This window comes from Chiloscyllium punctatum, chromosome 9 (genome assembly GCF_047496795.1).
Source record: "Chiloscyllium punctatum isolate Juve2018m chromosome 9, sChiPun1.3, whole genome shotgun sequence".
NCBI classification, from domain to species: Eukaryota; Metazoa; Chordata; class Chondrichthyes; order Orectolobiformes; family Hemiscylliidae; genus Chiloscyllium; species Chiloscyllium punctatum.
In genome coordinates this window covers 109,303,964-109,327,186 of record NC_092747.1, presented here as the reverse complement: position 1 = coordinate 109,327,186, position 23,223 = coordinate 109,303,964, and the positions used below count along the sequence as shown (strand labels likewise).

Sequence of the window (23,223 nt, the reverse complement as noted above, 5' to 3'; positions counted from 1 at the left end):
TGGTTGTGAGATATTGCTGTGCATAAATTGGTAGCAATAAGAGTATTATAAAAATAATTAAAAGGAGTTATAAAGTACTTTGGGAAATCAAACAAAACTTACCTTTCTTAAAGAAATGTTGACTCTGCTTGATTATATTATAATTTTCTTAATGTCTTGCTGTTGCTTCCTTTATTAGTGGATTCCAGCATGGGTGGCACAGTGGTTAGCACTGCTGCCTCACAGCGCCAGAGACCCGGGTTCAATTCTCCGCCTCAGGCAACTGTCTGTGTGGAGTTTGCACATTCTTTCCACAATCCAAAAATGTGCTGGTTAGGTGAATTGGCCATGCTAAATTGCCCGTAGTGTTAGGCGAAGGGGTAAATGTAGGGGTCTGGGTGGGTTACACTTTGGCGGGTAGGTGTGGACTTGTTGGGCTGAAGGGCCTGTTTCCACACTAAATTAAAAACCAAAAGAACTGCAGATGCTGTAAATCAGAAACAAAAATAGAAATTGCTGGAAACACTCAGCAGGTCTGGCAGCATCTCTGGAGAGAAATCAGGGTCCTGTATGCCTTCCTCAAAACTGCTAAGATTTAGGCTAATTACCATGCAGTGTTTTTGAATAGGAATGGTACTTTTGCAGATTTTTCAGTCCACTGGAATCCTTCCAGAATTGAGGGCATTTTGGAAGCTTAAAATGCATCCATTATCACTGCAGCCACTTCTTTTAAGAAACTCGGGTGCAGTGTGATTAGTAATCAACTTAAGATAATGGCAAAAGAACCAAAAGAGAGGAGGAGAATTTTTTGACACGAAAGTTGTTATGAAGTGGAATGCACCACTTGAAAAATGTTGTGGAAGCAAGTTAGGAAGAACTTTTCAAATAAAAAATTACCGGGCTTTGGGCGAGAGTTGGGTTGGGAAAATGATATGATTTGGACAGCTCTTTCTGAAAATCAGCATACATTTTGGGTTGAAGAGTTTCTTCATGTGCTGCAAGATTTTATAACATTGTTAAAACACGTGATGTGGAGATGCTGTAGTTGGACAAGGGCAGACAAAGTCAAAACCTGCTGTGGTCTGATTTTTGACATTGTTAACACTGAATCGAAGAAGATGCTGTTAAGAACACTCTCAGAAGCCAACAAAAATGCAACTATCGCCCTCTTGTGGTCTATTGTTGGACTCTCTGGGCAGTCCGAAACCTGTTGATCTTCCAGCTGAAGGAGTTGACCCCGACTGAGTGTTGCAGACTGGCACATTCCAAGGTCCAGGACTATGTGTTGAGGGACGCGCTGAAGTTTGGGGCAGCTGCCGCCAAGGCGTGGTGGGGAAAGACCACTGTGTAACATCTGCCTGCCTAAGAAGGACAGGGGGCCCACGCAGTCATTTGGGCTCTGCTGACGCCTCAGCTAAATATATGGACATATGATTGATAAATGTACAGACCTGTATATACAAGTGATAAATTCTGATCTCTGTATGCAAATGTTTATGTATGTATGGCATGACCAACTGTACAGACCATCAAATTATTTTATGAATTAAGTATATTTTTGAAATAAAAAAAATTGGAAAATAAATGCGTATTGACAACATCTACAATGAATATTTGTTCCCACTCTGAGGTGACTCAGCTAATGGCATAGCTATAGCTAAAGTCAGGTGCAGACTAATTTTCAGCATGACTTATTTTTACAGTGAAGATATTGATTGGATTCTTATAGGGCCCTGAATGACATTGACTCTGGACAAAAATTATGCAAGAAGTCTGGTGAGACCCACATCAACATCAGAAGCAACTCGCTGCACCTTTTATACCATTTCCAGGCAATGAGACAAGTCTCTCTCGGCTGTGGGGAGTTGCCTATTAACAGGGATTATTGCTTGTTTAAAACCTTGTTAACCTGCATACCTTGTCTGCAGCTTCCTATCATATCAAACTCACTGACCAGATTTTTAAAAAAAATCAAACTCACTGAGCAAAGTGCATACTGAGAGTTCTCAACATGGCAGTACATGTAGGTACCTGGTAATTTCAGTTCGGCACAGGCACCAGCCACATTCACCCCTTGTCCATGGACATTGGCTTTCCATAAGTGCCAAGCCCTCAGGAAACCCTCGACCTGCATTGTAGGTGTAACTAGCATTGAAAGGCTGCAGCAGAGACAGTTTGTGCACAGGGACAGTTCACGGATCAGACCAGACTGCATCTTAGGCCTGTCCTAGTGTTTGCTTAACTAGCATCTACCTGAACACCCCCAGTGATTCTGCAGTATCTTGCCACGCCATGCTGTATCCAGCCTTTTAGGGAGTTGGCACTTCATCCAGATGCTGTGCTGTTGGAGTGGCGTGCAAGTTTGTGCTGACGGACACAGATACAGTTTGTCATACTTGTCAGTAGGGATGTGTCTGACGGTGTGGTGCATTTTACTGAAAGGCACACAAAACATCAATCTGTGTTGGTGAAAACACCGCACCAATGGCCATGCTGGTGTAGGTGAGGTGTAGTCCTCAATTCAGTGAAGTCGGGCCACTGTTAAGCCAGGGCTGTGTCTCCTGCACTCACTCACCATTCTCAGGAAAATAGCTGAATGATGCCCAGGGTGGGTGGAGTCACTGTCAATATGATGGCTGGCACGGATCCACATCTGCTGGACACTAGCAAACTGAAAGGGTAAATACATGGAGCATGCATTTACAAACTGCAGCTAATTGTTTCTAATCGTTTATTTGCCCAGTTGCAGTGCATGCAGAGTGAACATGTTGAGGGTCTGAATGTAGATCAAAAGGCAATTTGCACAATGCCGTTAGTCCTTGCAGCAGGTAAACTATGCAGAAGATAGTGGAAGTGAGTTAAAGTGAGGTGAGTGCTGGCCACAACTGTCCTCTCACTGAAACCTACGAGGTTGCTGGGAGATTGAGATCGCCGCATCATACTACACTGAATACAATGACAGGTTGGACAGTTTTGTAGGTTTGAGATCAGTGCCCAGTCCCTTTCAGATGCAATGTGCTGCTCACTCAATCATGGTGGCATTTTCACCAAGTTAGTATGGCCATGATCTCACTGAATGGCAGCACAGCCTTGATGGGCCGAATGGCTGGCTTCTGCTCCTGTGTGTTATGGTGTTTTGCTATGACCAGGGCTTTGATGAAGCGGATGATAGCGTCGTTTGAGATTTGGTTCTGCTGCTTGGATGGTCCAAGGAGGCCCTCCAGTGTTGTGCAAACAGAGTCCTGAATGTGCCAGCCACTCTGCACAGTTGGAGCAGGCAGCAGGGGGCTGGGGTAAATTCTGAGGAACTAAGAGAACAGGAGCAGGCTTCCAAGAAGGAGGATAAAGACTCTAGGAAGGGAGAAGCTCTCCTTGTGCGAGACCAAGCACAGTGGTGTACAAAGCAGGAAGGAGTGGATTGACGCCCAGTTCCAAACGGCAAGAGCTAGGAGTAGCAAACCTTCAAGGAATGTTAAGCAGTCGTCAGCCAGCATTTGGCCTGCCTTGTGAGAGCAAGCTGCAGCCTCTAATCCTCCTGTTTGTGTTCGCTGAAAATAGAACCACGTCCTTGGAAATGCCCAATCGCTTGGCTGTATTTGATGTTCCCCTCCTGGACAATGACAAGCTGCAGCTCTCTAGTGGACGTCAGGAACAGCATAGCGGTGACTCAGAGAGATGGCTTTGATGGCACATACCCGTGTCCTGGTAGCAAAACAGCAACTTAGATGAGAGGATGGAGTTTTATGTGTGAGGGAGTGTCAGCCATACCTGCGATGTGTTGTGAGGTGTGTGGCTTTGTAGCTGCTACGCTATCATATTACTGGTGTGGGGCAATGCTAGATCACCAATGCCTGACCATGGGCACAGTGTCCTTTTTAAAAAGTCAGGGATGCTAGTCTTTGGGTAGATACCCGCTAAGTGCCAAGTTGTTCTGGGAATAGCGTGTGATAAAATGGGGATTAAACCGGGAGAAAGGGGCACTTTAGGGGTATGAGGGGGAAGTTAATGAGGTGAGTTTGGTAATGACCTTGTTAGGCCTCACAGCAAAATAGCCTCCAAAACAAACTTGACAAAACTGACAGTTACCTAAAACAGAGGATGACGTAGCAAAGTGGAGTGAATTCTGCGATGCTGCATTTTGAAGTGAAATGAAATGAAGCAACCAATTTGCACACAGCAAGAAAATGTGGTGTTTTTGTTTTCTCATAAGGGGTGGAAGTCAGGAGTGTAAAACCATTTTAGGTTTGCGTTTAAGTGTCTTCACTTAAACTTTAGATGTTGTAGATCAGAGGTGGCATGTTCGCTAATGATTGTACAACATTCAGCACCGTTTGCAATTCCTCAGAAATTGAGGCAGTCCATTTCCAAATGAGCAAGACCTCCATAATATCCAGGTTTGGGCTGACAAGTGGCAAGTAACCTATACAGCACACAAGTGCCAATCAATGAAGATCCTCTCTTAACACTCAATGGCATTACCGTCGCTGAATCCCCCATTATCAATGTCCTGAGTATTACCATTGTTTAGAAACTGATTGGAGAGCCAAAGAACACTATCCCTACAAAAGCAGGTCAGAGGTTAGGAATCCTCCAGTGAGTAACTCATCCCCTGACTCTCCAAAGCATGTCCACCATCTACAAGATACCAGTCAGAAGTATGATGGAACACTCCCCACTTGCCTGGATGGGTGCAGCTGCAAGAATACTCAAAAAGCTTGACACCATCAGGTCAAAGCAGCCTGCTGGATTGGCACCACATCCACAAAAATTCACACCTCCACCAATGCCATGCAGCAATGGCAGTGTGTACCAACTGCAAGATGCACTGCTGAAATTCATCAAGACACAGTACCTTCCAAATCCATGACCATGACCATTTGGAAGGACAAGAGCAGCAAATAAAAGGGAATCAATGTTCTCTCTAAGCCGCTCAGCTGCACAGTCTCTGGGAAGCTCCATGTCCACTGATTGGTGTGCCAATGAATGGGTTCTGCTTCTGGAAGGTGCCATTCAGAGGTTTAAGCAGCAAAAAGAGAAATTACAGAGCATGTTGATGGGAACACCACAACCTTCAAAATCCCCTCCAGGAACTCCCTCCCTAAGGGTCTACATACAGCACATGGATTGCAGCGGTTCAAGAAGGTAGCTCACCATCACCTTCTTAAGGGCAACTAGGGACGAACAATAAATGCTGGCCCAGTCAGCAACACCCACATCCCTTGAGTGAATTTTAAAGGTTAACCTGAGCTCAGCTGTTCAGTGCCAATGCTGCAATGCTCCTAATGTCCACTAGGTGGATCTCAAATATAATTAAATTTTGGAAGTGATAGTGTCAAATTCTTAGCTTTCAAATTAACCTAAGGATTAATGAGCTTGAAATTCTGCAACAGATATCTCTGCTTAAAGTAAGGACTCAATCTGTTTGACATGTTGTCAATATTAATTTGATAAGTAGTGTCTATAATCTGCATAATTGTGAAATGTCTCCTTTATGCATGTTTGTAAAGTTAATGGGATTCTTGAACGCATTCCACCTCAGAGATACTAATTCCCTTATTTTATTTATATTTCAGAAACTGAAAATCAGATTGGAACTTTCATTTATTATTTGTGTTCTGTTTTCCCAAATTTTTTTTAGTTCTTTTCCATTGTGATGGAAGGTAGAGTGACTCATAACGATACACATTTCATTACATGAGAAACAGAGCAGTGATGACTCCAAATTATCCATTGGAGAATATAGTTAAACAAGCATACTGGATTCTCAGCTTTATAAATAAAGGTATAGAGTGCAACAGCAAGAGCATTAGAGCTCAAGTTAGAGAATTGTCTCCAAACCAAGCCCCCACACTTTAGGAAACATTTCAAGCATTCCAGATCCAAGGATGAAGGACTGCAAATTCATGGAGGCACTGGGATTGTTTCACCTTTGAGCAGAGAATGCGCAATGGTCTCTTGGCCCGGTGTCACGGTCTCCAGTCCAGTGTGGTGGTCTTTTGACCCGGCGTGGTGGTCTCTTGGCCTGGCATGGTGGTCCTTCAGCCCAGTGTGGTGGTCTCTCAGCCCAGTATGGTGGTCCTTCAGCCCAGTGTGGTGGTCTCTCAGCCCAGCGTGGCAGTCTCTCATCCAGTGTGGTGGTCTCTTGGCCCAATGTGCTGGTCCCTTGGCCTGGCATGGTGGTACATCTGCTTGGCGTGACGGTCTCTCGGCCTGGCATGGCAGTCTCTCGACCCAGCGTGGTTGTCCCTCAGTCTGGCATGGTGATCCTTCAGCCCAGTGTAATGGTCCCTCAGCCCGGCGTGGTTGTCCCTCAGCCCGGCATGGTGGTCCCTCTGCCCGGAGTGGTGGTCTCATGGCCTGGCATAGCGGTATCTCAGCCCAGTGTGGTGGTCCCTCTGCTTGGTGTGACGGTCTCTTGGCCTGGCAAGACGGTTTCCCGGCCCAGTGTAGTCTCTCGGCCCAGTGTGGTGGTCTCTCGGCCCAGTGTGGTGGTCTTTCAGTTGCTCCATCATGGCCTCAGTATGGTCTTCTTGCCATTAGGTGATTCCAGAATGGCCTTCTGGCCTCAAGAGCATTCAGGTGGAGCATGGTCTGGAGTCAAGGCCTGGTGCAGATTGGAGGCTAGATGTCAGCATGAACCAGATTGAAAGGACTGTTTTTCTGAACTTTTTATTTCTCTATTCTCTAATTTATTCCTACGATCTATAATGCTGGACGTTTTATTTGTTTATTTTTCATTTATTTTCCTATGAACTTGTACTGAAGAATATGTACCTAGGTATCTTGTACGTAAGATGGCACTGTAAGTAGTCACTTGTAAATGTTTCACTGTACTTATTTGAGTATATGTGACAATAAAGCTACTTCAATTCAAATTTATGGGGAGATTTGATTGAGATGATCAATATAATGACAGGTTTCAATAGAATAAATAAGGAGAAATTATTTCCACTTGCAGGAGGGTCAGTAACCAGGGGAGACAGATTAATGATAATTGGCAAAACAACTAGAGGGTGTAAGGAGGATAGCTCTGATGCTGAGAATTATTGTGATCTGGAATACCCTGCCTGAAAGGGTAATGGAAGCAGGTTCAAGTAGGCCGAATGGCCTGCTCCTGTGCCGTAAATTCCATTCGAATTTACAGAGGATTTTCTGGCTCCCACAACAGGAAGAATAAAGTTGGTCAGGTAGTAGTAACACAATAAAAATGAAGCAACAGCATGAAAGCTGAAAATCTCTCCCCACCCATAAAACATGAGAAGATCCCCTGATAAAGAAAGATGAGGCTGCTAAGCCCTGGAAAACCGTCTCATTCTCTGTGTTCCTTGAAGACACTCCTGGAACTCACTTGGAGTGGGCAGCACGGTGGCACAGTGGTTAGCACTGCTGCCTCACAGCGCCAGAGACCCGGGTTCAATTGCCGCCTCAGGCGATTGACTGTGTGGAGTTTGCACGTTCTCCCCGTGTCTGCGTGGGTTTCCTCCGGGTGCTCCGGTTTCCTCCCACACTCCAAAGATGTGCAGGTCAGGTGAATTGGCCATGCTAAATTGCCCATAGTGTTAGGTAAGGGGTAGATGTAGATGTAGGGGTAAGGGTGGGTTACGCTTCGGCGGGGCAGTGTGGACCTGTTGGGCCGAAGGGCCTGTTTCCACACTGTAAGTAATCTAATCTGATTACAGAGCAGTGAGGGCAATAGGACATTTGGGTCTTCAGTGAATGGTGGGACCACATTTTATTGCCTGAACCAATGGGATTTGTTACAATTGCATTGAAAATGGACAGCAATATTCAACTGACATCATTTAACTTTCATGCCTGAGACTTCCATGGACTGAAATTGTTTTTAAAAAGGTCACTGCCTAAAATGGCCATTGTGATCACCTTCTAAACCCAAACCACCCACCCTCAGGCGACTGACCTTGTGGATTTTGCACACTCTCCCCGGGTCTGTGTGGGTTCCCTCCAGTTTACTTGCACAGTCCAAAGATGTGCAGGTTAGGTAGATTGGCCATGCTAAATTGCCTCATGGTGTCCAAGGGTGTGCATGTTATCCATGTTAAATACAGAGTTACAGAGTAGAGGGATGGGTCCGGGTGGGATGCTCTTCGGAGGGTGGGAGTAGACCCAATGGGCTGAATGGCCTGCTTCCACACTGGAGGGATTCTGTGAATTGTTTTCTTCATTCAGTTCTTCACCTCCTCCTGCTTCTTTTTGACAATCTCATCAGCTTTCTGAGCATGATGGTCTGTTCCATAAACCACAAGGCCTTTTCTGCTTTTCACTTCTCATCCATCGGACTCTGGACGAACACAAATGATCCCTTTCTCCAAACATTCTCTGAATGACACCAGGGTCCCTGGTGCTGTGAGGCAACAGTGCTAACCACTGAGATAACGTGCTACCTGAAAATTGCAGCTGAAAGGTAAGGAGATATATGGTTTTAAAGTGATAGGATTGAACTTTAGAGTTAGGAACAGAGGTCATCGACCTGAATGCACAGCAGAGCATATCTGTGCTGGAGGAACAACTCGCAGTTATTACTTAGGGCACTTCACAACCCCTAGGACTCAAGGTTCCCAACTTTAAAGTATGACCTCTGCCCTCCATTTTTCTTACATTCCCCACTCTGCCCTGGCTAACTCTTGTTTGTGTCTTTTTTGCCTTGCTGTCAGGACAGTGGGCCCAATTTCTACTTTCCACAGCTGAACAGTTACTTGTATTCAACATATTTTTCCACCACTCTCACTGCCTTTGTCTTTTGCTCTGAGCAAGTTCACCATCTATTCCACTTGCTCTCCTTCCCGCTCTGTCATGAACATAAAAACCACCAATTTCCACCACCTTTCACTTCAAGAGTCATAGGGGACTAGAAACGTTAACTCTGTTTCTCTCCGTACAGGTGCTGTCAAACCTGCTGTGTTTCTCCAGCACTTTGTGTTCTTATTTCAGATTTCTAGCATCTGCAGCATCTTGCTTTTATCTAGTACAGCCTATCTAGTCTGCATGCCTAAGGAGCTTTCGTTGATCTGCAACATCGTAGACAGGAGCTACTTCAGCAAACCTTTTTAAAGATAAGATAGATTTTTTTTGAACAATGAAGGAATTAAGGGATACTGTGAGAGGGCGGGTAAGTGGAGCTGAGGCCACAAGAAGGTCAGCCATGATCTTATTGAATGGTGGAACAGGCTTGAAGAGCCAGGTGGCCTACTCCTGCTCCAAGTCCTGATATTGATATAGCAAGACAAATGAGAGGCTCACTGTTGAAGAGAAACAGTCAAACAGAGGCGGAGATCCTTCATTGTAAATTCAGGATGTTGGAATTATAAGTGAAATTGGGCAGACAACAGGCATTAGTCCTGGCCAACATGAGCAGCGGTGAGTTCCCCTTTTGTAACAATATACTCTAGCTGCTTTTGTGTCTGAATACAAAAGAAAGTATTCTGAACCTCGCACTCCCACTACAAATAAGGTTGGGACTTTAAAGGGAAAATTTGAGATTAAAATGCTTAGAAAGAATAAAGAAAGCACGTTAGAAGGCCAACAACTTTGATGTGTAAAACGAGAAATGAAGAAACTTCATATGAGGGTGAGAAGCTTGATTTTGTATTTTAATGAGATATAATTCTTTTCTGCCTGAACCTGATTTTCTTGAGTATCTGCGAGTCACTGAACTAAATATTAACCCTCTTTGATCTGGTCTTGTATGTTGTATTACTATTGTTCCCTCGTTGTTAAATGTTGTCTTATATGTATTTGTCTCATGGTTGAGATTTTGATCCATTTCAAATTTTAACTTGTTTTTCTTCTCCCCCAGAGCTCAAGATCTGAAGAAATGTTTTGCACTTTCAGTTTATAATTTATAGAAGTTCTTATTTCTTTAGTGCACTAAAATACAGAGATATAAAAAGGAGAAGATGCAAGGTCAAGTGGATGTGAAGAGACAAGAAACAAATGCTATCTCTACAATATCTCTACTGTAAATGATAGTATAGAATCACTACCAACACATTTTGTTAACTTTTAAGAGACATTTAGGTAAGTATATGAATAGGAAAGGTTTGAAGGGATACAGACCTGGTGCAGGCATGTGGGATTAGTTTAGTTTGGGATTATGTTTGACATGAATGGTTGGATCAAAGGGTCTGTTTCTGTGCTGTATGACTCCATGACAACTTGTTAGCTTGTTAACAACCTCAACTACTCTTCAAATCTTTTCCTGAATGAGAGATATCCTTAGTGCTTAATAACACCCCAAATATTAATTTAAATACTGTAGGGAATACGTTCCACAACTTCTCTTCCCCTTAAATGGCAGCTAAAACTATAAAATGGTTAATTCATTTACATGCATATGTGGAACAGAAGTAGGCAGTTCAGGCAAACGGAGTCTTCTTTGCCATTTGATGTGCTCACAGCAGATCAGATCACCCTTCACTCCACTTTCCTGATATTCCTTGAATCCTTTACTGGTTAGAAATCTGGCCATCTCAGCCTTGATTGTACTGAATGACCCAGCCATGAAAGCCCTTTGAGACAAAGAATTCCAGATTTTCCTAGCCTCAGAGGGAACGCTGTCTCCAATTCCAGTACCCCTTTCCTTAGATGAAGAGACCAAACTATTCACTGTACTCTCGGTGCTTTGTATAGGTTTAGCAAGATTTCCCTATTTTGAGACACTAGTCCCTTTGAAGTAAAGGCCAACATTCCATTTGCTTTCCATATTACCTGCTGAATTTGTCTGCTAGCCTTTTGGGATTTATATATGAGGACTCCCAAATTCCTGTGCTGCAGCTTCTGAAGTTTTTCTCCAGTAAAATAACACTCAGCACAGATACCTACTGAATAACCAGGCCCCTGTTAGACTCGTTTATAGGATTGCATCTCATTCATTCAGGCAAATTTGCAAAGTGACAGTAAGTGCCGTACACTACTCTTTGAACAGCTAATGATCCAAGTCATTAAATTGAGCTCCAAATGGCATCATGAGATCTTGCTGTTCATAAATCCCTTTGTGGGAATTTCCTTTTTGTTAACAATCCTAGTTGGTAGGCCAGGCTAATACAATTCACCATTTGTTTGCCATGGTGCTTCACAGTGCAGAGCTGAGAGGTTTTACTGCTTCTGAATGGTACACCAGAGGTAGGTTTATGTTCATAGGTGTTCAATTGTAGATTATGCATTGGACCATGAGATACAGAGTTTGAGATAATCCCAAAGCAGACAGCAGGGGGAGCAGTGGCACAGCAGTAATGTCACTGGCACCATAACTCACTGGAAGTCAAGCCCCATTATTCCCAGAATCACTACAAATATTAAATGTTAATGAAACCACGGATAATCCCACTTCGCTTCTTACTGACTGCTATCTGGGATAAATGCAAACCATACCATAGTTCTTGAGCAACAATAATAAATAACTATTTATTGTAACTCAGTAAAATAACAAGTTTTCTAACGTATATAACTTTAACTTTACCCCTTGTAAAACACACACGCACACACATTATTTTAAGAAAATTGGAAAAAAACATGTGTTATGAGCAAAGAGATAAAAAGGCAAAGGAACACAGTTCTGCATGACCAGTCTGAAATCACAAAACAAGATGGTTTGGTTCCACAATGCATGTCCTTTCTTCAATAATGTGTTGGTTTGTTACACAACAATGATCAGTCTTTAGTGTGATGCTGCTGTGGCTTTCAGAGGTGTATGTTGACCTGGTTTAAGGAAGCGATTGAACGAGAGGTCCCGAGCAGTCTGTGGTAACGTAAACAGCTTGTGAGGTCTTGGGGTTTGTTTTGTTAAGTTGGAACAATAGAAGCAGCCTGAATGGGTGTGGCCAGCTCTCACAGACCTCAGTTTCTAGTTTTTCTTTAGGTTTTAGATTCAGCAGAAGTGCTGGAGTCTTAAAGAAGTAGAAACTTTTTTTTTACCCTCTCTCAGTTACAGCCAGAAGCTGGGGTTTCACATAGTGCTGTGGGCGAAATGGGATGTTCTCAGAATTGAACAGTGCAATTAAAAACAGGCCAGAAACAACACTGCAAGCAGGGTTTGAACTTGCATAGGAAGACACCATTCGATTTTTAAGTCCAATGCCTTAACCACTCGGCCATCACAACCACTCTACTGCAGCTGGGATTCTCAGGCAGTCTCCTATCCAAGTACTAAATGGGCCGGAGTCTGCTTAGCTTCTGAGATCAGACAAGATGGGGTGTTTTCAGACCAGTTATGGTCACTTCCTACTCTGGTTGATGCACATGAAAAAAATCTGTTTTCTGAATTTGCCTTTTTGTGAAGGGGTGTATTTAGGGGAAGTTACTATATTTAAAAAAGTTAATAAATAATAGTTACTGTCTCTATTATTCTAGGTTCTCCAATGGAGTTAAGTTATTCTACATTCTTCTTTTCTTTAGTTGTATTTTAAGTGTAGTGTTTGAATAAACTGTGTTTTGCTTAATGGAGAGTAGCTGGACCAATCGAAATGCATCTAGAACACAGCACTTTAGATCTGCCTTTAAAATAAGAACACGTTAGGGTCTTGCTCTTCTTAAAATGTTGACAGGGTCTGATCTGGTCCATAACATTGTTCCTTGGTTGCAGCCTGTGTCTTTCTGATTGTGTTTGGATTCTTCGGTTCTTTCTGAACAGTAATTGAAGAGACCAACTTTACAGAGAAAACGGAGAGGGAACAGATTGTTGTTCCCTTCTAAAAGGTCAAAAACAAAACTTCCAGCGGTTTCCTTGCTTCTCTGTTTCACTCCCCTCGCAGGGTCTCTATTAAACTGTAACTAGAAGGTTGTGGCTATGCTGATCTCACCTGAACCTATAACAAGTGGTGCCAATTTGCCTGAACTCAAAATCCCCAAACAGAAAAACCGTCCCATATGCATCAGTAAACTTCAATTCCAAGTTTCTTTCTTTTCCAAGTTGCCAACAATTCTAAGCAATTTCTCTCCTTAAAAGATCTGTTCATTCTTCTCATTTCAGTTCATAATCCAAAAGAAAAGTGGCCTGTTACAATGAAGTATTAATCTAATAGCCCCAGGCTTATGTTCTGGGGCATTACTTTGAATCCCGTCGGTGCAGATGATGAAATAGCAATTCAATAAAATCCAAAATTTAAAAACTTGTCTAATAGTGACCATTGTTGATTGTTGCCTTTATTGATTTTGTTTTTAAATGACAATGTGGCTCAGTGGTTAGCACTGCTACCTCACAGCGCCAGGGTTTCCTCTGGATGCTCTGGTTTCCTCCTACAGTCCAAAGGTGTGCAGGTTAGGTGGATTGGCCATGCTCAATTGCCCATAGGGTTCAGGATGTGTAAGTCAGGGGAAATGTAAAGTAATAGGGTAGGGGAATTGGTCTAGGTGGGAGACTTTGGGGGTCAGTGTGGACATGTTAGGCCAAATGGTCTGTTTCTACACCATAGGGATTCTAGGAATGTCCTTCAGGGAAGGAAATTGACCTCTCTTAGTTAGTCTGGCCCATATGTGGTTCCAGACCCTCAGCAATTAGTGCTGGCCTGTGCAATGGCCAAGCAAGTCACTCATAGCATCAGAAAATCTGTATGGTGTGAAAGCAGACAATTTGTCCATCGAGTTCACACTACCCCTCCAAGGAGCACGCCAACTCTGGAAATATTTTCTGATTAACACCTGGAGGCTCATGCGAGAGCTGTCCCACAGATTAGTCAAGCAACAGCCTGAGAGTCATAATCTCTCAATCATACCTTGCAGCCAATGTCCTCATATGGGGTCCTCACACAGGATTTCAGAGACCTTGACATTTCAGGAATTGAGTCAAACATGACCAAGGAAACCTCCTTCTGACTACCACCAATCACGCCACCCCAACATCAGCTGATGAATCCGTAAACCAGATGGAGGGAGCACTGAGAGTTGCAAGGGCACACAACATACTCTGGGTAGGAAACTTCAATGTCTACCACTGGAAGTGGCTTGGCAGCACCATTATTGATCGAGCTGGTTGAGTACTGAAGGACATAACTGTTAGAGTCAGACTGTGGCAGGTGGTACGGGAAGCAACAGGAGGAAAAGTTTATTTGACTCTGTCTTCACCAATCCATCTGTCAGTGATGCATTTGTCCAAAACTGAAGTGTCTATCACATGGTCCTTGTTTCGATAAAGACCTGCCTTCACATTGAGAATCCCTTCCATTAATGTTGGGTGGAATTACCACCGTGCTGAATGGGACAAACGTCAAACAGATCGAACAATCCAAATCTATGCATCCATGGGGCATTGTGTTTCGTCAAACATAGTTATATTCAACCACAATCTTTAACACATTGGCCTGGCACATCACCTATTGTACCCATCCCTATTACATTAGGGGATAAGCAAAGGGATTCAATGCCAGAGAGTTTGCCAGCGTTCAAACAAAATAAGATGCCAACCTGTAGAACTACAACACAGGACCACCTGCATGACAGAAGAGATTGCCGAACAATCTAAGAACCAATGGATCAGATCTAAACTCTTCAATCCTGCTCCATCCGATTGCGTATGATGGTGGACAATTAAACAGCTCACTGGAGGAGGAGGCTGCACAAATATTTCCACCCCCAGTGATGAGGAACCCAGCACATTAGCGCAAAAGAAAAACCTGAAGCATTTGCACCAACCATCAGCCAGAAATGCCAAGTGGATGGTTGATCTCAGCCTCCTCCAAAGATTTCCAATATCATGGATGTCAGTCTTCAGCCAATTCAATTCACTCTGTATGTTTTTAAGACATGTTTGGAGGTACTGGACATTGCAAAGGCTGTGGGCCTTGACAATATTCCATTAATAGTACTTAAGACATGCTCCAGAATTTGTCATACCACTAGCCAAGCTGTTCCAGTATTGGTCTTCCCTCTGGCACTACGAGGTCATCACTGCTCCAACTGGAAGAGGATCCAGCACCCTCTGGTGGCACAAGGTATCACAGCTTCCACTGGAATTGGACTCCCAGCCTCGTCTGGTGGCAGGAGATTATCACTGCACCCACTCGTACGCTCTGTCACCCTGTGGTGTAAGTAAAGCCTCACTCATTGGAATTTAGAAGAATGAGAGACAACCTTATTAAAACATACAAGATTCTTAGGGGAATTGAAATGGTAGCTGTGGAAAGGTTATTTCCCCTTGTGCAGGAAGTGAGCACTGCAGATGCTGGAGATCAGCGTCGAGAGTGTGGTACTGGAAAAGCACAGCAGGTCAGGTAGCATCCGAGAAGCGAGAGAATCGACATTTCGGGCAAGAGCCCTTCATCAGGCGTGAGGACCACAGTGCATAATCTCAGAAGGGATCACACAATAGAGATGTACAGCATGGAAGCAAACTCGTCCCTGCTGACCAGGTATCCTAAATTAATCTGGTCCCATTTGCCAGCATTTGCTCCATATCACGCTAAACTCTGCCAATTCATATATCTATCCAGATGCCTTTTAAATGTTGAAATTGTACCAGCCTCCACCACTTTCTCTGGTTGCTCACTCCATACACTCACCATCCTCAGAATGAATAAGTTACCTCTTAGGTCCCATTTAAATCTTTCCCCTCTCACCCTAAGCCTATGCTCTCTAGTTTTGGACTCGCTCACCCCAGGGAAAAGACCTTGTTTGTTCACATTATCCATGCCCCTCATAATTTTATAAACCTCTATAAGGTTTCTCCTCAGCCCCTAAAGCTCAAGGGAAAATAGCCCCAGCCCATTCAGTATCTTACTGTAGCTCAACACCCCTACCCTAGCAATATCCTCCTTGAAGGAGGCAGATCAGAATTGATGCAATACTCCAACAGTGGCCTACCCAATGCCTTATACAGGTGCAACATGACCTCCCAACTCCTATACTCAATGCTCTGACCAACAAAGGAAAGCATATCAAATACCTTCTTCACTATATTATCTACCAGCAACTTTACTTTCAAGGAGCTATAAACCTGTACTCCAAGGTATCTTTGTTCAGCAACACTTCCTAAGGCCTTACCACAAGTGCATAAGTCCTGCCCTGATTTGCCTTTCCAAAATGCAGCACCTCGCATTAATCTAAATTAAACTCCATCTGCCACTCCTCGGCCCATTGATCCATCTGACCAAGATCCTGTTGTACTCTGAGGTAACCTTCTTTGCTGCCCACTACACCTCCAATTTTGGTGTCTTCTGCAAAGTTACTAACTTTATCTTCTATGTTCACATCCAAATCATTTATACAAATTATGAAAAGCAGCGGACCCAGTACTGTTCCTTATGGCACACTACTGGTCACAGGCCTCCAGTCTGAAAGGAAACCACCCACCGCCGCCCTGTCTTATACCTCCGAGCCAGATCTGTATCCAAATGGCTAGTTCTCCCTGTATTCTATATGATCTAACCTTGCTAACCAGTCTCTCAAGGGGAACCTTGCTGCATGTCTTACTGAAGTCCATATAGATCACATCCACCACGCTGCCCTTATCAATACTCATTCTTACTTGTTCAAAAAACTTAATTAGGTTAGGGAGACATGATTTCCCACACTCAAAGTCATTAAAACAGAGATGGGCTAAAGCTCTTCTTTCAGAGGCTCATGAATCTGTGGAGCTCGTTGGTGCAAAAAGCTGTAAAGTGTGGGCCTTTCAGTATATTCAGGATATGATTTTAATCAGTTTGGAATTCAAGGGTTATAGGAAAAGGTTAGAATTGGAGTTTAGCATTATCAAGTGAACAAGGATCTCCTTAAATGACAATATAGATTCAATGGGGTTAAATTGTTTCCTTCTGCTTTTAAGCCTTGTCATCTCTGTACCTCGTAAAAGAATCCCTCCAGCCCCCCTGGCAGTTGGAGGTCCTCATTACACTCAACGAAAGCTGCACCACGCTCATCTGGTGATCGGAGGTCCTAATTGCACCCAACTAACACTGCTCCAGACCCACCTGGCACTTGGAGGCCCTCACTACATTGAAACACTCACAAGAGTGTCTTTATCGAGCCTTTACGTCGCCCATCGACATTTTGGACTCTCTAGCATCACTACAAGCCAAGGGCCGGGGTGGTACTGGTGTTATATGAGGCTTTGGTATTGGTGGTCCTCCATCAGTCTGGTATCAGACTGATCGTGGTGTAGGTGGATTGGCACCCCTTTTTAAAATTTTTTTTCATTTTTTTTGGTGGGGGTTGGCCAATCCTAGTCTCCGGCTGGAGACTGTTAGCAGCTCACTTATCACTGAAGAGTTGTAGTAATTCGAGTGTCAGTGATACTGTGAGTCTTGATGTCCTTTGGGCGAAGGTTTCAAATCTTTCTATGCTGAGATATTTCATGAGGCTGTTATTCAGGCCCAGTCACATTCCTCGTGCGCCCATCATGAAGCTGAAGTACTTGGGTTCCGAGCCTCCCATTAATTCCGTTATCTTGGCGTTAAGGTGATTATATTTCTCACGCCATGCCATTTCCAGCACTTTGCTGTCAATCTCATACCGCACTTTGACATCTTTTGGCCTTTCTTAAATATCAGATCGGGTTTCCATAGTGAGCTGTCTTTTGCAAACAACCGGGGCTCAATAGATGATGTTCAGCCATACTTACTGACATGCTTTTGCAGCTGGTCTGTGATCTAATTATGGCGTTTAATCCGAACATTTTTGACAAATGGGCAGCATCTTGAGATGTGGGAGGTGGTCTCGACTGCCGTCTCACACCTTCAGCAAGTTTTGTTTCTATTCGGTCTTCCCCTTGACAGGGTGGCTCTTGTCAGGTATAGGTTACACCACAAGAGCAAGCTGTTTATGAACCGAGAGGATTTCTATTGAATTGCTGATTTCAGCCATGAGTTAGAGATCTTGTCATCTCTGAAATACTGGATGCCTGCCCCTTGACATTCCAGCTTTTGCCATTTTTCAAATTCCCACTCTCTCCATCCTGCATTCCTATTGGTTGGTTTCTGTCACCTTGCGGCTGTCTCCTGGAGTGCTGGCATGATGATCTAGATGTGGGTCATCGGGTCCAATTCCCCTTCACTGCCATTTTGGCTGCAAGGTAGGAAATCTTTTATTTCTTTAAGGGCTTTGAGCACGTGCAGTCCAGCAGTGGTGTCTGTGTTGCATTCTCCTTTATACTGAAAGGAGGCCTGAATTATCACATCACTGGACATCACATCTCAAAGGCCTCACGTTAGCGGACAATCGCGGATGGAATTTGCACCTCCAGTTTTGGGACACCTAGACTGCCGTTCCTGTTGCTGGCGTACAGGACTCCGTCAGCGGTATGAGGTGAGAGGTGTAGGAAATCTTACATGGCGTTACACATGATCCAGTTTTATGAGTTGACACTGAGCTGCTTCGGATAGGATCATATGGAAATGCAATCTGGGGATGACATGCGTTTTAAGGATTTCCAGCCGTTGCCTTGGTCAGAGAGATGCTGCTTGCATTCCTTTAATCCACGTCTTAAGCTTCTCCTTCCACTCCCCTTCTGCCACACGTGCCCATGGATCGATACGGGTACCCAGGTACTTCTCTGTGTCACCTGGTGGTATATAGATAATGGATTCATTTCACAGCTTCCAGTTATCAAAGTGGTTGAATAAGAAGGTCTTCTTCTTAAATGTAAAGTGGAAGCCCTTTGTCTTCACGATGTTGATACTGAGGTCTGTATGGTCGCAGTACGACTGGAGCAGCTTCAGATTCCTCGCCATTCCAGTGAGAGTCCCTCAGAAGGGAAATGTCATCCATGAAGGCCAAAGTCGAGCAGTTGACTCTTCTGCCGCCCAGGGGCATGGTGACCCCTGAGATGGTCTTCTCCAGAGAGCATACCAGAGGATCCAGAGCAATGTTAAATAAAATTAGTGAGAGTGGGTTGCCCTGCTTTACACCCCTCTCAATATTTATTGGGGTGGTACAGTTACCGTTCCCTTCCCCCACGGTTGTGTCGCCTGTGTAAAGAACCTTGATCAGACCTACATAGGCTTTGAGACGTTGTGCTCTTTGTAAAGTTTTCAGTAGTAGCTTGTGCTCAACCAAGTCGAACGCTTTCGCCAGATTGACAGACAACTGCGAGATCCTTGCAGTTATGCTTTGCTCCCCTAATTATGTTTTCGAGGATGGCAATGTTTTCATTGCATCTGGGAGTGGCTGCTAAGAACTCCTTTTGCCTGTTGTTGATTTCGACTGTCTCACTGAGGCGTTTTGCCTTTATTTTCGTGAACAGTCGTAGCTGCATCGGACCAATAGTTATCGGCTGCCAGTTATTAATGTTTCTCATGTGGTCTTTACCCTCGCACTTAGGAATCAATTACACCCAAATGACACTGCTCCCAGACCCATCTGGCACTTGGAGGTCCTCACGACATCAACAGAAGCTGCTCTAGGTCCACCTGATGGCTGAGGTCCTCACTGCATCTAATGAAAGGTGCTGTAGGCCCACCTGGTGGTCGGAGGTCCTCACTACAACAATGAAAGATGCTTAAGCCCACCTGGTGGTCGGAGGTCCTCACTACAACAATGACAGATGCTGTAGGCCCACCTGGTGGTCGGAGGTCCTCATTACAACAATGACAGATGCTGTAGGCCCACCTGGTGGTCGGAGGTCCTCACTACAACAATGAAAGATGCTGTAGGCCCACCTGGTGGTCGGAGGTCCTCATTACAATAATGAAAGATGCTGTAGGCCCACCTGGTGGTCGGAGGTCCTCACCATCCTAAGACCACAGACCTCCACAAACCCCACAGCCGACTATTACACCACTTTCCGGCCGACAAGCCTCTTTTTTAAATGGGACTGGTGCACAAACGCTCGAACAGGATTGCATTAATTATAAGTCTTAATTAATGATGTGTAAATAGATGATTCATGTAAATATAGAGGCTGAAGCATAACCAAGCAGACCGCTTCTAACCATTGCCCTGAAAACTTCCCGCTCCCTCGGCCGGTCGGCGGTCTCTCTGAAGCGGAATGAAGTCAATCACGGAGCTCCACCCATCGCTGCGTTCTGGCTCCGCCCCGTTACATTAGGCCCCGCCTTTACCCGGCTCTGTTCCTGCTCCTTTTACCGCACCCTCAGGCGGTAGGAGGTCGATATTGACACCCACTTCTCGGGCCTTGGCCCGGCCCCGCCCCGCCCCCAATGCTTGCAGCGCCGCCAGCGGTCTTAGCTCCCGAGTTTGGGGGTGGGATCAAGGTGGTCGGCGTCACGCCCCAGCCCGCCCTCCGCCTCCAGCGCCTCCAAGCGGCCGCAGGTATCAGGTCCCGCGTTTTGCGGCGTAATCATGGCGGTTGGCCAAGTCACGTCCTCCACCCTTCGCCTACAGCGCCGCCGGGCGGCCGGAGGTGTCAGCTCCCGCGTTTGGCGGCGGGGGACAGCGAAGCTACGCCCTCCCCTCCCCTCCCCCCTCCGCCTGCAGCGCCGCCGGGCGGCCGGAGGTCTCAGGTCCCGCGTTTGGCGGCGAGATCGGGGCGGACGGCGAAGCCACACCCTCCGCCTGCAGCGCCGCCGGGCGGCCGGAGGTCTCAGGTCCCGTTCCCTCAGTGTCGGAGTGCCGTTCTCCCAGTGAGCGGAGCTGGTTTCCCCCCCCTCCCCCCCACTCGGTGTCTGTTCCCCCTCGCCTGGCGGCGGAGTCAGTCACCTCCAGACCTTTTCGTTCACCTGTTCGCCCCCTCCCCCCCCCACCGCCCTCAACCCAACAGGGATTAAGCCGTGCGGGGCGGGGGGTCCGCGGGGATTTGGGAGAGCGGGCCGCACCCCGTTCGGGGGCTGAGGCTTGGGGCCTAACCTGGACTGACACTGCCCCCCTCCCCCCCCCTGCGCCTTGACACAGGCGCTCAGTCGGTGTCGATTCCTTCAGGAGACGGGAATCCCGAGCAGGGGCAGCGGGATGGCTCAATCCCCGGAGCAGGCCGCTCTGCCCGGGGTACAGGTAAGAGATTGAGGCTGGGGTGGGGGAGACGGCTTGTTCCTGTGAACTCCCATCTTCTGGGTCTGCCCACCATCCAGGGCTACAGCAGCATTTGTATTAGCACCTTTACCATTTGGGTCTCGCTGAAGAAGAGCTTTGGGTTGAGAATAAAAAGCTCCACTCTTCATATTCTGTTACCTGGCCTCTGCAGGTAAAAGGTACGTGTCCAGGCATTGGCATTCTCTCACCTGTCCTGATGAGTGCAAGAGGGAGACCTCCCCTGGCATGTCCTTTTTTTCCCCCCCCAGCGACAATCTAGATCTGTCCAACCAACCAACAATCTTTAACGTCGCATACCAGCCTCACCGAGACACATTGAGATGATAAGATAGGTGACCAAAGACTTAGTGAGGTTGCTTTTAGCCTTAAAAATGAAGAATGAGGATTTACGGACATATTTCCAGAATTTATGGTCCCGGCAGCTGAGTGGCATCTGTCATGGAGCAAATGTTTGTCAGTTCTAAAGGATGGAATGGCAGCAAATTTAAAAATACTTAATTTGGTCAAGCATGGCTTCGTGAAAGGGGAATCATGCCTAACAAATTTAATAGAGTCCTTTGAGGAGGTGACAAACACGATAGTTAAAGGGAAATCAGAAGATGTAATATGTATTTTTCAAAAGGTATTCCATGAGATATCAGATATGAGGCACTAGGTTGTCTGTTTTCCTGCTGCTGCATGGACCTCTGAGGCTCATATGGGGCTGTGACATTTGACACCAGAAGGCAGTGTGTTTGCATGTCAGTTGACATGTGTTGACCCACCAAGGGAGAGGCGACATGGGTAGTGGGTAGTATATTAGCATTGAGAAAGAATTGGCTAACTAATGAAGAAATAGTTGGGATAAGTGGGCTAGTTTTGGAATTGCAACCTGTAATGAGCGAGTGCCGCAGGAATTAATGCTCGTTCCATGATTATTTGCAATATATAGTAATGACTAGGATAATGGAAGTCAGTGTACTATCACCAGATTTACAGATGATACAAAAGTAGGTGAGAAGGCAAGTAATAAGGATGAATGAATACAGAAGACAAGTGAATGTCCAAGATCTGACAGATGGAATGTAATTTTTTTAATTCTCCTGTGGAATGTGGGTGTCATTGGCTGGGCCAGCATTTGTTGCCCATCACTAGTTACCCTAGTGATGGTGAGCTACCATCTTGAACCGAAACAGACCATGCTATAGATTGATTCATGGTGGTGTTAGGGAGTGGATTCCAGAAATGTGGGAATATCTGAACTGATGCTTTTTGGCCAGAGAAACAGAGGAGCTAAATATTATAAATGCGGTATGACAGCAGAGAGCTGAAACACAGGGATTTCTTATGCATGAATCTCTCAATGCTAGCACTTAAAGTCCAGCAGTTAATAGAAAACGCAAATGGGCTGTTAGCTTGTATTTCAAAGGGGATGGACTATAAAAATAGGAAGGTCTGTATAAAATTATTCTTGGCAGTAGCACTCAGATCACACTTGGAAAAACTGTGATCAGTTTTGGTCCCTTAGAAGCGGTCCAGATAAGATTTACTAAGTTGATCCTGGTTATTCAGAGGTTTTCGTATGTGAGGTCGATGAAGTTGCATCTTTATTCAGTGGAGTTTAGAAGAATGAGAGACAACCTTCTTGAAGTACACTGGACTCTCAGGGGTTTGCCAGGGTAGATGTGTTGAGGTTGTTTCCCCTTGTTGCAGAGTCTAGCAGAGGGGGCATAATCTTAGAATAAGGGGTTGCTCAGTTAGAACAGAGATGAGAAGAAAATTCTTCTTTGAGGGTAATGAATCAATGGAATTCTTTACTGCAGGGGGCTGGGGAGGCTGAGCAGTTGAGCATATTCAAGGCTTGAGATTAATAATTAAAAATCTGCCAATCAGTAAGAAAATTAAAAGTTGTGAGGAAAAGTGAGGAAGTACAGTTGAAGATTATCAGACCAGTTATGATCTCACTGAACAGCACAGTAGACTCTAGCTGAATGGTCCACATCTACACTATTTTATGGTCTATGGAAAGACCGTGAAATCTGGACCAATGGAAGTTGGGGTGCACAAGACTAGAATTGGTGGAAAATTGGACTATTCCACATCATTCCCTCCCTAAACCTGCATTTAAGTCTGCAATAAATAGATTTGATGAAAGCCACAGAAAGAAATTAAAAGATGTTAGGGGTAGTAAACAAAAGTTTGCTCAGGTACATTTTAAGACCCAACTTAATGATGGAGTGCATGAAACCATGAAGAGGTTTGCAAACACAAATTTTAAAACATCACTAATGCTCGATTTAAACCAGTTTTTCTAAACCTTATACAGAGGAACCT

General features: G+C 45.0%; 1 protein-coding gene across 1 annotated transcript in view; it reads left to right on the top strand.

Moving 5' to 3' along the window:
• The first annotated feature begins 20,510 nt into the window (after positions 1-20,510).
• The window catches only part of LOC140481583 (serine/threonine-protein kinase 24-like), a 52,311-nt gene continuing 49,598 nt past the window's right edge, over positions 20,511-23,223 (top strand). Inside the window, exon 1 of the mRNA XM_072578015.1 lies at positions 20,511-20,871. Within this exon, the coding sequence (XP_072434116.1) occupies positions 20,830-20,871 (42 nt within the window). The 5' untranslated portion in view covers positions 20,511-20,829. The remainder of the gene's footprint in view (positions 20,872-23,223) is intronic.